Source organism: Nematolebias whitei, chromosome 4 (genome assembly GCF_014905685.2).
Source record: "Nematolebias whitei isolate Nwh7 chromosome 4, NemWhi1, whole genome shotgun sequence".
NCBI classification, from domain to species: domain Eukaryota; kingdom Metazoa; phylum Chordata; class Actinopteri; order Cyprinodontiformes; family Rivulidae; genus Nematolebias; species Nematolebias whitei.
The window spans coordinates 8,687,257-8,702,340 of record NC_056501.1 but is presented as its reverse complement, the minus strand read 5'-3'; the positions used below and the strand labels follow the sequence as shown (position 1 = coordinate 8,702,340).

Here is a 15,084-nt window from a genome sequence, read left to right as displayed (position 1 = left end):
GTTCTCTTCCACCTGCTCCCTGTTCTCACCACATATCTCAATATCATCTGCAAACATCATAGTCCACGGGGATTCCTGCCTGACCTCATCTGTTAGTTGGTCCATCACCAGAGCAAACAAGAAGGGTCTCAGTGAGATCCTTGCTGCACTCCCACCTCCACCTTAAAGATATCTGTCACTCCTACAGCACATCTCACCACTGTCCTGCTGTCCTCAATACATGTCCTGTACCAGTCTAACATACTTCTCTGCCACTCCAGCTTTCCTCATGCAATACCATGCAATAGACGGACCACTGTGGGTCAAAGTGAGGAGTGAGAGGGCAATCTGCATGTGAATCTAGAAGAACACCTCAACTTACAACTCAAACGCCACACTCTCCGTTCTTTGAAGAGAAGAGAAAGCTCCTCGGATGAGAAGTTAAGCTTCTTCAGTTACTGACGAAGTCTTCTAGATGGGAGATGAAACATTTCTCAAAGAAACTGGTCCAGATGACATAATTTAACCTTTTTTTGTTGTCTACAGTTACAAAATAATGTCCAGTTGTTTTGTTTTTAAACTTTTTTTGGATTTACCATTACTTAAAATATTCACCAGCATCATCTAATGTACAAAAGGAAGTAAAATAACTATAAAAATAAAATGTACATATATATATATATATATATATATATATATAAAACACCTCCACTCTTTCTTCGGGTCCGTTGTGAAAAATTAATCAAAGCTTAATGTTTAGATTTTTCTTTTATTCTGAAAAATCACAGCACGTCAAATTGTGTGGCTCTTATTTTGATAGTTTTGAGCGGAAGCAGCGTGACTGATTTCTGATTCTTGACTCCGGTGAGTTTTGTTCGGGTCTGAAGTCTGCGAGGATCAGATTCTGCAGGAAGGAGGACCTGCGAGTCCGGAACGAGCAGAGTCTGAAGTGGACCTGAGCCGGGACTCAGAGACCGGTTGTTGGTTCGGGTCTGTCTGAGCGGGTCATCCTCTGAGACCAGGACCAGGAGGAGAATCTCAGTGACAGAACCGAACTTTTCGGGGTTTACTGTAGAACCTGTTCGGGCGGAACCTGAGTGAGGTGAGTGTTTAAAGTCCGAACCGGGTCTCAGAGGTACGAATCTACCTGGTTCTGATCAGTTCCTAAAGTTCGAGTTTTAATTAATTTTGAGGCAGAACCGCAGATCTGGGTCTGCCCGCTGGGGGGCTCGGCATGCAGGTTCTACCTCTGAGGTTCTACAGGTGAGTCTGGATCCGACTCACGGTTCTGATCAGAGTCCAGTCTCACGGAGAGGCGGTTCTGATGTTCCGACTTAGACTCGCGCACCTCCACATGTTGTTTTCTTGTTTCAATTATTCTTGAACAACAGAACCAGAACCATACAGGAGGTTCTGCTGGTTTGTTCTGTTGAACACTAAAATTTAAAACAACTGTACTTGCCTGAAGGTTTGTAGTTCAAATCCTGAATCACCACACTCTGAAAACTGCTGGGTTAAAATCAGTCCACTTTGTACCCCAGAGCTGGGTCAGATTTGGACCGAGCCAACCCTGGATATATTTAACTCAGCAGGTGGAGGTTCTGATCCAACATCAGTGGCGGTCGGTCGGTTGGGGTGACAAACTCATTCACCCCACGAAGCAGTCCCAATAAATAAATGACTCATTTACCGAACTTGCTGCGTCTTGTTTGGTTCGCTCTATTTTTGACAACGTTAATTTAAAATTTTTTAAGGATTCGTTCTGTTTTTTACTTGCTTGCTGTTGTGGGGCGGTACCGTTCAGCGACCCGCGCTCATCAAGCGGATCGGAACACGTCCAGTGATCCAAACAGACAGCTTCAATAGTCTCATTTGAGGCGTCAGATTTTCTGCCCTGTGGACACATTCGGCTGGTTTTAGCTCTTTGATGCAACCGCGAACACGTGAGCTCAAACTCGGGAAGAGCTGCAGCAGAGCCTTCTGTGCTGAGATCAGTGGCGCAGGAATGGGGGGGCCAGGGGGCCATTGGTCCCCCCCACTTTACGGCCCCACCCGTCAGCTGGTCCTAGATATTTACATAGACTACACCCAACGCCGGCACAGGCAAAACCTACAGCATTCAGATCTGGGCCAAATCCATTTACAAGTTGCCAGATCTGCATAACCGTCACTGGAGGGTTTATGCACATGCGCCAGCTCCGGGTCGGGATCATGAGCCTGCCAGATACCTGAAAAAAATGTTTTGGCTCTGATCCAGTCTGGACCAAATCAGCCTAAAAATGAACTAAGAATTATATATTTGTGCCACATCTGGCCCAAATGCAGTATTTATAGCACCTGTGGGCCACCTCTGACTCTGACCTAGGGCCACGCCGGTTACGGGCCATTGGAAAACAAGAGACCCCGGGCCCAAGTCCATTTATGGCTCTGGACCAAATGCTCACCTGTATTTGTCCCAGAGCAGATAACTTTTGCTGTCGGGTACAAATAATTGCACGGAAAGTTTGTCATTTTTGCTCGTCCAAAAGCAGCTGGAGTTTACAACCGCGCTGCGATGGCAGATCGCTTTGGAGAAAATTTAACCAGAGGAGGAGAAGGAGAGAACTTACCTTCTCATCTCCAGACAGTGTGCATGGAACCATTTTCCCCCAATAAACTTCTGCTTTTTAAGACAATGGTAGTTAGTGTAAAAAAAAAAAAAGTGAAATAATCTGCTCTTTAGTTTATGTTTGCCACAAATGGTTAAATGACATAAACTGAGAAGTAAATCTATCTACACCGCTTTGGATCCATTTGGACGGGTCGCAAGTCCATCACAGGGTTTTATTTAAATCAGCGATGATAATTCTAACATAATTTCCTAACTTTTATTTTTTTTTTAAAGTATATTTAAAAGTGAAAAACTTTTATAGATCCAAACAATTTTGAGCACGAGTGTTCGGCAGTCTGCCACCTCTCCAGGCTAGGCAAAAGGAATACTAGTTAAAAGTAGCAAAAGGCTAGTTCAAACTTAAAGGCTTGCTAAAAATAGTCAACGGCTAGCTAAAAGCTAAAGGTAATAAAAGGCTAGCTCAAAAGTGAAAGTAGAAAAATGCTTGTTAAAAAGAGCTAATGTCTGCTAAAAGTAGCAAAAGGCTAGATAAAAACTAGAAGTAGCAAAAGGTTAGCTAAAGGTCAAGTATAGCAAGAGACTAGCTAAAAGTAGTGAAAGGCTAGGTAATAGTTAAATGTAACAAATAAAACTACATGTAACAAGAAATTGTTTAAATTAAGATAAACCTACCTAAAAGCTAAAATTAGGAAAAGGTTGGCTAAATGGTGGACCGTGAACAAATACCCAAACATTTGACCATGGATATTTGGTCAAACCAACACAACCTGTGGCCCAACAGCTTCAACCCCACACTGAGTTATCAGAATAACCCAGCAGTTTTCAGTGTGGGTAAAGTCTGTTTCTGTGTAAAAACAGAGGAGTCGCCTGTTGGATTGTAGATCAATACGCTGGTGTCCTGTAGGTCAGTCTTTACAAAATCTGGAAATCGGTCTAAAACTCCCAATCCAGTTCTGAGTTCTTATATTTTTGTTTCCAATTTTCCAAATTTTACTGAAGTTTTTCAAAGTGGATTGGATCAGCAGTTCTCTAGAGACGGTCTCTCAGAGTTCTTCTTTGGACTTTGGCTGCTTCTTGTCTTATGTTTCAGTCCGGTTCTTTTCGCTGAAGACCGGTCAAACTTTTCAGATTTGGATTCACAAAATGAAGGTCTCCGAGTCCAAAACTGACGGTTGGTTCAAAATGAAAAATGTTTCTAATTGTTTTAGTTTCAGTGGAGGGGTTCTGATCCCAACTTTAGGAACTACTATAGTCGATCAGCTGATGGATCACCTGTTTGGGTCTTTAATGGATCTGTACCATTTAGACTCTGGTCTTTTCCCGTATAAAGTTTTATTAGGAAACTAAAAGCTGCTTTACCTTGAAAAGTTTTAGGGACCAGGACTGAAACTGAGTGAAAAAGCAGCGAAAATCCAAAGAAGAACCATGAAAGACCTTCAGAGGGTCTGGAAAACTGTTGATCAGGCTGGTCCAGACTCCATAAACTTGTAGTTTGGAGGAACCGAGTAGTTTTAGATTCTGGACTTCATCAGGGTCTCCTTGAAGGAGGCAAAGAACTGGACCGTTGGTGTGCTCAGATGCTGGTGATGTTGGTCTCGGCAGGTCATGATCAGTTCAGACTCTGGTCAGTTTGATTTAATCACTGTTCCAGAAGCTGCAGTGTCACTGCAGGGGGTGGGGCAGGGGCATGTGTGTGGGGGTCACATGTGTAAATTCACCATCTCCCCCACAGACCTGAAGCACGTTAACCCCTCCCCCGATAGACCCAAATCCCCTTTGACTCAGCAGGAAACACATATTCTTAGCCCCGCCCCCACCAGTTATCATGTCAGCCAGTTACTGGTCATTACTAATCAACTTTGACTGGATTCTGGTTCCTCTCAGAGCTGAGTCAGTTCTACCAGAATCTGTAAGTTTTGTGTGTTTCTGTCTTTGGCAGGTTGTTGTTTAATTCGTATGACCGGTAAGTGGGAACCAGCAGAAAGTTCCCAGTCCAAACTCGTGGTTCTGGTTCCACACATGCCAGGGAACTTTCTGCAGGATGAGATACCCAGAACACACCAAATGAGCGAATCAAAATGTAACAAAGGGAAATATATTGGTTTTAACAAGCTTAACTTTTAATTAAACTCTCAAGTGTTCTCAACCAATCAGAGCAGGCTGTGTGCAAAGGGGCGTGGCCTAGCAGTAAAGTCTTCATCAATGTAAAGGTACCCTCTCTGATTGGATCTGTTCAGCATCTGAAACATCCTCAGGTGGAAGAAGTTCTTTTCATTAAGGTTCTTTCAGGTTCTTCAGACCTTTTCATTCAGATCAGGTGGTTCTGTTGCATTTCTGATTGTTCTAGGGCCTGACGGGACTCCGCTACGATGTGCCTTTTTTTTAACTTAAAAAAACACTGAAGTACCTGACCAGGCAGTGAGTCTTGGACCAGTCAAAATCACATCTGTCTCGTATCGGCTCCACAAACCTTGAGCTAGACCTTCATTCCATTTGTTCATGGTTCAAGTTCAAGCTTCTTTATTGTCATTCGCATCACTTGTGGTACATGAGGTGGAACGAAATTGTGTACTCAAGGTCCCAGTTACACCCAAGAAAAGCAAAAAAAAAGTATTAAAAAAGAAAGACTGTACAAGAATCAAAGATACACTAAGCAATAATAATGTAAAAAAATATGATGTATTAAACAGCAGCCTGAACATGAGTCTGTGGTGAGCAGATGGGTACGAATACAGCAGCTTAAGATAAGAAATCAGCAGCATGGATAATCAGCAGCACCAAGTGACATATCACCATTTAAAGTGGCATTACAGTGATTATCCTGGTTAAATATTCATGAGTCTAACAGCCTCAGGGTAGAAGCTGTTCCTCAGTCTAGTGGTTCTACACTTAATGCTCCTTAACCTCCTTCCTGAGGGGAGTGGGGCAAAAAGTGTGTGCTGGGTGAGTGGGGTCCTTCATAATACAGGTGACCCTCTTCCAGCCTCTGGAGATGTAGATGTCTGTGATTGTGGGGAGGCTGACTCCTACATCTTGTAGTGAGTCACGTGAGGTACGTGTCACTTGTTGTATGACAAATATATGTGTATATATTTATGCATACTTTTCACGAGTTCTTCATTTTTCTGACTGTAATGTCGTGCATTGAATTTAACAGAAATGTAACGAGAGACGTTGTTTATCTTTGACCCATCAAATGAATGGAATCATTTATTTTCAGAATCAAAGTTTAACATCAAACATTTACATTAATTTGGCAAAATATGAAAATAATAACAGACAGTTTCACAGAAAATGAACTTCAAATCACTCGGCGGTGATTTGAGGACTTTGCTTCAGACATTTCTAAAAATATCTGTACTGATTTATGAGAGAGAAGAGTTTAAGATTAAATTGAGATTTATCTTACAGAGGAAATATGTGAGGGAATTTAATCTGTTTGACCAGAAGTTGCACGCTCCGTCCGATCTCAGCTTCTCACGGTACACTTGGTCAAAATAGAACCATCTACCTGTTGATGATGAATCAGCCTTGGAGTAGTTCCTTTCTGACTCGTTTCAGCGTCTCCGTCGAGAGCTACCAAACCTTCAGAGAGTCGTGCGTGGTTAGCTCAAAACAGAATTATAATCCCCAAAAAACCTCTGGATTCTTCATTGCTCTGAAGCTTTCAGAACCGACTGCACTCTCAATCTTGGAACTCTCACGTTCTCCAGAACTCTCAATCTAACATGAACTGGGGAGTTGCCACATTTTATTTGGGTCGACTTCCTGTTCAATTTAGAGCTTTCTGATTCGTGGAAGGACCAGAAAGAGGAGTGGTTTTGACGTAAGGTGTTTATCAACAGTCGAGGTCAGAGAATGAAACTTGTTTAACATACAGAAAAGATTATTGCAGCAACAGCAGACTTCGTGGAGTCAACTCTTGGTAATCTTCTGAAAAAGTTTAAACATGACATTTTTCTTCAGTAAACATTTAGCTGACCGAAGCCTCAACTTTCACACACTTACGACTTGCTCATTTCAGACAGAAAATCAAGAAAGGCATATTCAGGTGATTTCTTCTCTGAATGAGGAACAAAAATCATTACTTACTGTTTATGTAAAATAAAAATGAGTAGTTCTTTTCAACCTGTAAAGCATTGAGTGAACTAACACAATTTGATTATCAAAACATTTGTAAGACAGTAATGATTATAAAGAATTGTCTTTTCTGCTTGATTAATTCAAGAAAGAAAGTTCATCAGATGGTTCAGACTTATTCAGATCAATGAAAATAACAGTCTCTGTCCATCTGGTAGATTTGAGGTCATCTGGTTCACTACAATCTTCTGTGCAGCCTTCACCACTCTCTGCAAAGCTTTTCTTTCTGCAGCTGTGCAGCCTCCATGCCACACGTTGATGCTGGAGCACAGGATGCTCTCCACTGCACACCTGTAGAAGGAGGTGAGGACTGAGCTTCCCAGTCCAGCTCGTCTCAGCCGTCTGAGGAAGTAGAGTCGCTGAAAGAACTTCTGTTTGGGTTTTTAGTTCTAAGAACCTTTGTTCATATCACCTACTTCTCGCTGATGTTCATAAAGTTTAATATGTTGCCAGTTTTCTGGGTTTTGTTCTAAATTTTACCCATCCTGTGTTCTAAATTGTTCCCTTCATGACAGAAATGCTCCTCCTATGAAGAAAGAACCAAAGAATGTCTCTCAGAAGATGGTTTTGTGTAACAAACTCAGATAGTCACAAAAATCCCTTACTGCTGGTTCTGCTGGGCCATTTTTTAGTTTCCACATCAGATCAGGACTCGAGAGTCCCTGAAGAATCTGTTGTTGTTCAGAGACTCTTCAGTCCACAGAACTCTTAAAGAACCAGAGAACTGTTTGAACCTTATGCAGGAACTAAAGAATGACCCTCAAAAAGACCAGTTTCTCCCATTCAGCAGCTTCAGGAACTTTGAAACGGTTCCAGCGGTCTGAAAGCATCGAGAAAGTGTCTTTAACCCAGACCCAGGAGTTCTGGACCAAACCTGCCCCTCCTGAACGTTCTGCTGCTTGAAACTGTACCTGCTGATCATCAGAGTGTTTCCTCTGCAGGCTGATTGATCAGTCTGACTCGGTCCGATCTGATAAGCGAGCGAGCGCTCAGCAGCTTTGATATCAGCTGACCTTTGACCCTGACACCTTTGTGTGATTAACGCAGAGCGAGCAGCGGCCATCATTGCAGCACGGCGGCGGCTGCAGACATGTCAGTCTTCACTCAGTTGGGTCTGCTGCTATGGAAGAACTTCACCTACAGACGAAGACAGACGGTCAGTTCCTGCTCTGATCACTTCCTGCTCTGATCAGTCACTTCCTGTTTCCTTCATTTCCCGCTCTGTTCACTTCCTGTTCTTATCTCTTTGATCACTTGCTGTTTGCTTAAATTTTTGCCATTGACAATCTCTTTGGTCAGTTTTCTGTCGGATCACTCAGCTCAGGGTGTTCTCTTCCTCCTGTTCTTGGGTTCTGTTGGTTCTTTAAGCTCACAGTTTTCATTCTTTGATTAATCAGCTGTTCTGATCAGTTCTGATCAGAACTCTGTGTGTTTTCAGTTAACTGGTTGGTGATTTATCGTTGATCCAGAGTGTTACGAGTATCTCAGTGTGTTCTGCTCTCTGATTGGACGGTTCTGAATTTGTGCGCCTTGTGTGTTGCAGCTCCAGCTCCTGGTGGAAATCATCTGGCCGCTCTTCATCTTCTTCATCCTCATCACCGTGCGGCTGAACTACCCTCCATATGAGCAACATGAGTGTGAGTTCATGACTTTATGACCCGTGTCCAGAGATGCTAAGAGTTCTGTACCAGGGGATAGATTGATCCGTGATCAGTTGAAGCTCCTTGTCTTGTTTATCTCGGACCTTAATGGCTCGTTATCTGTCAGCTGTAAAGTCATTATCAGAGCTGCTGAAGTCCACCAAGCTGCGTTCAGAGTCCATAAAGTTCTGTTAGTGTTGTGTAACAACATGAGCCCTCGGTTCTTCTGTGCTCCTCAGCCTCCTCCAGCAGGAGGTTCTGCAAAGATCGTCCCAAACCCAAGCCAGTCAGAGAGCAGCAGCTGAGACTGGGGCTGCACTCGGGTTCATCGAGTTTACCGGGCCCAGCTGCATGCAGGACAAGTGTCAGAAAGATTTGAGTTGACCCGGTTGCGTAGGACCCGAGCTGTACTCCTGCTGGAGTTTAATGATGGAGGCGCTCAGCAGGAAACTGATGCCAGAACAGCTGTCCCAGCTTGGTGTTCTGGTTCATAACAGAGACTGTGACCCGGTGGAACCCGGTGACCCAGTGGAACGTGTTGCTGGCGTCCTCAGTGATCTGCAGGATCCAAATCCTGAAACTCAGTGTACTGACACATCACACCGAGGCAACGTCTTTCTCCTCGCTGAGAGGAAATTAATGATTTAATCTCCTGCTGGTTCTGAAGGATGTTTGTTTGTTTGTTGTTTTCATTTCAAACTTCTGATCACTTCCAAAGAAATGACCATTCTCTAATTTTATAATAGTTTAATGGAGATGTCAAATTAACAAAAAACACAGAAAAAAACCCACAAAAGTTATAAACTGGTTCCTGAGAGAAATAAGTAATTAATCTGCTACAACCTAGACAGAATTCTGAATCCTGCAGATCAATTATTTAATCAGTCAATCAATCTCTGAAGCTCCTGATCTCAGCCTGTTATGTGCATAAACCCTTCCTGTTCATAAAATCAGTTTCCTCCACTCCATCCTCTCCACCACCATGGGTCTGACCAAAGATCTGTCAGAGGACCTCAGGGACCAGATAGCAGATCTTCACAAAGCTGGAATGGACTACAGACCATCAGCAGGAAACGTGGTGAGAAGGTGGCAGCTGCTGGAGAAATATAAAATGACCATCTATCACTTTTAGTCTGGCGCTCGGCGTAAGATCTTCCTCGTGGAGTGAGAATGATGATGATGATGATGATGATGAGAAAGGTGAGGGATCAGTCCACAGCTTGATAATGATCTGAAGGCAACTGGGACCACAGTCACCAAGAACACCCTTTGTAAAGGACCAAAGCCTTCCCTGCTGAAGAGGTTCATCTTCAAAAGTCCTCCTGCTGAAAAAGGACCAGGCATGGACCTGTCTGAAATCTAGAGAACATCATGATTCAGAGATAGTCCTGTGGTCAGATGAGACCAAAATCCAGCTGTTTGCCATCAGCTCAAACCTCCATGTTTGAAGGAGAACAAATTTTGAGTATGACCCAAATATTCCTACCCCCTGTGTCAAGCACGGAGGTGGAAAAATTATGGTTTGGGGTTATATTGCTCCTAAGGATTCAGCATGACTTTGCTGCATTGAGGAACCAACAGATGAGGCCTTGTACCATAAAGTCTTGGGCCAGTACCTTCTTCTGTCAGCATGTTCGTGACCCAAAACATACCACTGAGGCCATAAAGGACCAGCTAAAGAAGAAGCAGTCATGGAGTGGTGTAACCAGTACCCAGACCTCAGTCCTGTCAATCTGTGAAGGAGCTGAAGCTTTGAGTTATCAAGCACCCGAAGATTTTCGAGAGTTCTTGTAACGAGAAATGGACCAAAATCCCATGTGCACACCTGGTGACAGCTCCAAGAGACGTCTTACCAACCAAAGTTTCTCCTTAGAGAACCAAGTCCGGTTTTTCTTTGTGATTAAAACAATTTATTCCACTCAATTCCATTTAAATATATAACAAATTATGTTTTAAAAAAATAATTAATAATCAATATTTGCAGGTGATCAAACTTGCAGAAACAGCAGGAATTAAAATAATTGTTTTCCCAACTGTAAGTGTCGACATGAGGTTTTTAGGTGATCGCGGTCGATTTGAAGCCGTCAGAAGATGAAACGGAGTTAATGAAGGTTTAGCCCGAGGCCGCGTTGTTTCCAGGCTGAATGAAGCCGACAGGAAGAGGCTGGATATGGGTCGGTCGGTGACGGAGCTGCTTCCATCACATCAGCAGATCCTCCAGAAGGTAGTGAACTCTGCTGCTGTTGGAGGAATGTTTCTGGGGTGATTCATACAGCGGCGTGTCCGAACCCGCCGGCTGAAGCAGCTCATAGAAAGTTCCAGCAGATCAGCAACAAACCGAAGGGATTACCAAAGCTGAGCCTTTAAGATCCAGGTTTAAACCCCAGCAGGTCGACGTGGAGCACATTCAGATTTAAGTTCTCTTGTCCTGATCCCAGCTGAGTGCCAGAGTGGGTCTCGCATTCGACTCCAGAACCCTTTGGTCTACAGAGGTGTTCATGGTCCACCCTTTGACTGAAAGGAGCCCAAACCATTAGCCCTCCACCACTGTGCTGACAGCTGGTATGAAGTGTTTGTTGCAGTGCATTCTGGGTAAACATCTGTCTTTTAGTCTGGTTTTGTTCCAGATATCTTGTTCTTTCAGATAAATCTTTCCAAACCTGAGCCATGCTGCCTTGTTTTGAGAGAGAACAGGCTTTCTAATGTGTCCCTTCCAAACAAAACATGACCTTTGACCTGCTAATTGAGGCCTGGAAATTCTGAGATGGGGCCTATTTCTCCGAGCACTGCATGGTCTGACCTTTGGGGCAAATTTGCTGAGAAGATTGTCACTTAAATATTGAATAATCTCGTGAATAATCTTTCTCTCTGTACAAGGTAGTTTAAAAATAGTAGAACGGTAGTTTTTAAAATACCTTTGACCTTTCCCAGATTGATGGGCAGTGTCTTTTCTGAGGTCATTGCTGATGTCTTTTCATCTTGGTGTTTTGTGTTAACCAAACCTCTATGTCCCCGAGCAGCAAACTGAAGAAAGAGGACTCTATTTTTTATTTTTATTTTTTTAACAAAACTGTAAATCAGAAGATTAATCAGCAGAAAACTTTCACATGAAGTGAAAGAGAAATCTCGAGCAGGAAATTGATTTCCTGGTTTTATAAATGACTCCAGTCAATTGTTTTTGCTGATTATTGATGGAGGCGTTTGAGCGTTCACTGTGTTTTGATGTGGTCGGTTCTTCACGTGACCTCTGAGCCCCAAAGAGAACCTGCAGCTCTGCTTCTTATCTAATCGCCTGTGACTAGAAACGGGCCTGTTGGCAGTCTTAAAGGTTCCTGATAGCAGCTTCTTGGCTCAGCTCGAGCTGCAGGGTTAAAGGTTGTACCTGAGCGGCTACTGCAGCCGATGTTCCTCTGCAGGTGATAACGAGCCGATCACAGGTCGAGGAGTCCAGGTGAGGATGTTCGGTTCCAACACATCAGCGAGATAAAGATGACACGTCTCAAACATCTGCCAGATTAAAACTGAGATTAAGGCTCGCCACAGAAATGCATGCTCTGGACAAACTGGACCCCAGCCCACTTCACGTGTGGTGACAACATGTTAAACAAACTGCCATTTAAAGACAGTTTTTTAACCTGTTCTCAGTTTTAATCAGATTATTTATTCAACTTTCAGATGAAGAACCCTTATTAATGCGTCCTGATGCACGCTCAATAATCCAATGATATAAATCTAACATGGTTGAGTCCTTGTCCTCTGGACGGATTCTTCTTTGTTGAAACTTTTCGTCTTTTTATCCAAAAGACTTCATCAGCCTGAGGAGCTCCTCATTCTGAAGAAGTCTGAAGTTCAAGCGTTCTAATGGAGCTCCAACATCTGTCAACTTTCTTCTCTAAAGCCCAACAAGAGATTGCAACTTCCTTGGTAATAATCTAAGATGGGACAGAGCTGGACTCTTACTTTGAAGAGTGTCTTCTTTCGGCTGCTCCTTTCCTCAATGGTCACCACGATTGTTTTTATGCCGGATGTCCTTCCTGGCACAACCACAGACCACTGAGCTACCACAGCCCTCTGTGTGGAGCGGAGGGCTGCCATCTAGGGTGCCCGGGGGAGCAGATGGTGGGTGTTAGGGGCCTTGCTCAAGGGCCCAGAGTGGGGTAAATATGGGTGGAGGCAGGTGTGGGTGCTTCACCTTTCCTATCCATGTTTTGATGTTGTTGGTCCAAGGAGGATTGATCCAGTGACCTTATGATCACAGGCTCACCTTTTCTAACCTCTGCGCCACCACTCTCCATTTTGAAGAGCATCTATGAGCTTTATTTTGAAACTTCAGGTTCAAACCTCCTCCTGTTTCCTGCTGACCCTCTGATTGAATCCTCCTGCACATCAAAAGTCCGGTTAGAGACGACATGAAGTATGAAGACACACCGGGTGGAAGCAGAAAGAAAGACCCACATTTTAATGGAGAAACTGTTAAAAAAGGAACATTTTTGGAAATAAGAAGATTGTAAAAAATTAAAATTTTAGATATCTCAAACGTTAGAGTGACATCATCAGACTCAGAATTAAATATTGTGTTACATGAAAAGTGTTTAAAGATGTGAAAACGACCCTAAGGTGTAAATGAACATTTGAAAAAACGGAATTACATTTGAAAAAAACAGAATCACATTATAAAAACCGAATTACATTAAGCCGAAGCGGAAGTGGCCCGAATCACATTAGAAAAAACGGAATTACATTTGAAAAAACGGAATTACATTTGAAAAAACTGAATTACATTAAGCCAAACAGGAAGGTTTTTTTTTTTTTTTTTTTTACTGTATTAACAGCATAAAACCAAACAACAGAACAATATACAGTACACACACAATGGAGATATGTGTGTACTGTATATTCTAAAAAAGTTGTCTGGTCCTCTGGATGTTCAAAAAACAACAACAAAAAATAAATAAAATCACAGAAACGTTTCGTCTCTCATCCGAAAGGCTTCTTGAGTCTGACGAGCTGTATTCAGGTCAGTCTTATCAATAGCACCTTCTCCTAGCAGGTCAACCAGTTTGAATCAGAAGTTTCACCTGCTGCTCATCAAGATCAGGGACGACATTTCCCATGAGCCTCAGCTGCAGAAGTGCGCTCAGCCGGTTCTGTTCTCCTGTCTGCAGGTCATTTTCCTAACAAGGCGATGCCGTCAGCCGGAACGCTGCCCTGGGTTCAGGGAATCCTCTGCAACGCCCACAACCCCTGCTTCAAGAACACCACACCGGGCGAGTCTCCGGGCATCGTCGGGAACTTCAACGACTCCATGTGCGTCCGGGTCCAGCCACGTTTTCTGCTCTGAATCCGCTTCAATCTGGTTTTTTTTTTTGGTGTTCTCTGGTGTTTTATTCGTCTTTAAGCTAAAAGAAGCATGATCAAGTTGTGTCTTTGTGGCTTAGTGTCTAAAAATCCAGTTCTAGATTTGGTACTGTTGTCTGTTTTGTGTTGAATGGACCCACTATGGATTTGGTTCTCCTTCTGGACTCTAAACGTCAATCTTTGTGTGTCTGGTTTTCAGAATTTCTCGCCTGTTTTCGGACGTGAAGAAGATCCTCTTGTACAGTCAGAATGATAAGAACCTGGAGGGTTTCAAGGAGCTGGCCCGGGCCCTGGAGATTTTGCAGAACAGCCGCTCAGGTAGGACATCAGCGTGAGCTTTTAGAACCGGGTCGAGCCCACGTTTGAAAGAGCTGTGGCGAGTCTCTGCAGAAACTTTTCAGCCTCATTAAACAAAAAGAATTTGGTTCTTTATGTTTCTGACCTGGTGTGGGGGCGAGTTTGTTTTCTCCACCTGCACCGACCTGCCGGCTGCCCACCCCCTTACCGATGGATCATCAGAACCTTTATTCTTTAACCAAAGATACCTAGGTGTGTGGTCCAGCATTGATGAACATTCATCAGAGTGAAATTAGAGGTTTAGGTTCTGTTCTGGTGTTTTTGTAGTGACACGTTTTGGTTCTAGTCATCTGTGACTGGGTCAGGAGGGGCGGGGCAAGAGTGGATTCTGAGTGGCCAGACTCTTGGCGCTGCCGCAGCGGGTGGCGGTCAACGTGTGGTCCATGTCGTTATCCTGCTGAGCGTCACAGAGTTCAAACAGCTGAGTCTATGTCAAAACTGATCCTGGATCAGTTCATACGGAGCCAGAACTGTTCCTCTATTCAGGTTCTTATGATTTGAGTCCACGTGAGTCTCACCATGATGGAGACGTGTAACCAGATAACTCTACATTTTTTAGGACAGCAGGTAGAACCAGCGAGAGTCAGATTGGACCGGTCAGAGACTAGTAGGACCAGTAAAAGGTAGGTAGGACCGATCAGATGATGTTAGGACTAATCAAAATAAGTTAGGACTGATCACAGGCATGTATAACAGGTCAGAGACTAGTTGTACCAGTTAAAGATAAATAAGACCGATCAAGGCTAGTTGGACTGTTCAGAGTCAAGTAGGCCTGTCAATGGCAGGTTGAACTGATCAGAGCCAAGTAGGACTGGTCAGAGGCAGTTAGAACCTGTCAGAAGCAAGTAGGACTGGTCAGAAGCAAGTAGGACCGGTCAGAGGCAGGTAGGACTGGTCAGAGGCAGGTAGGACTGGTCAGAGGCAGGTAGGACTGGTCAGAGGCAGTTAGAACCTGTCAGAAGCAAGTAGGACCTGCCAGAAGCAAGTAGGACTGGTCAG

General features: G+C 43.6%; 1 protein-coding gene across 1 annotated transcript in view; it reads left to right on the top strand.

The window, feature by feature from the left end:
• Positions 1–884: 884 nt before the first annotated feature.
• The window catches only part of abca1b (ATP-binding cassette, sub-family A (ABC1), member 1B), a 37,018-nt gene continuing 22,818 nt past the window's right edge, over positions 885–15,084 (top strand). The window contains 5 exon segments of the mRNA XM_037675179.1: positions 885–1,081; positions 7,778–7,886; positions 8,274–8,367; positions 13,536–13,677; positions 13,928–14,046. Of these exon segments, the coding sequence (XP_037531107.1) occupies positions 7,821–7,886; positions 8,274–8,367; positions 13,536–13,677; positions 13,928–14,046 (421 nt within the window). The 5' untranslated portion in view covers positions 885–1,081; positions 7,778–7,820.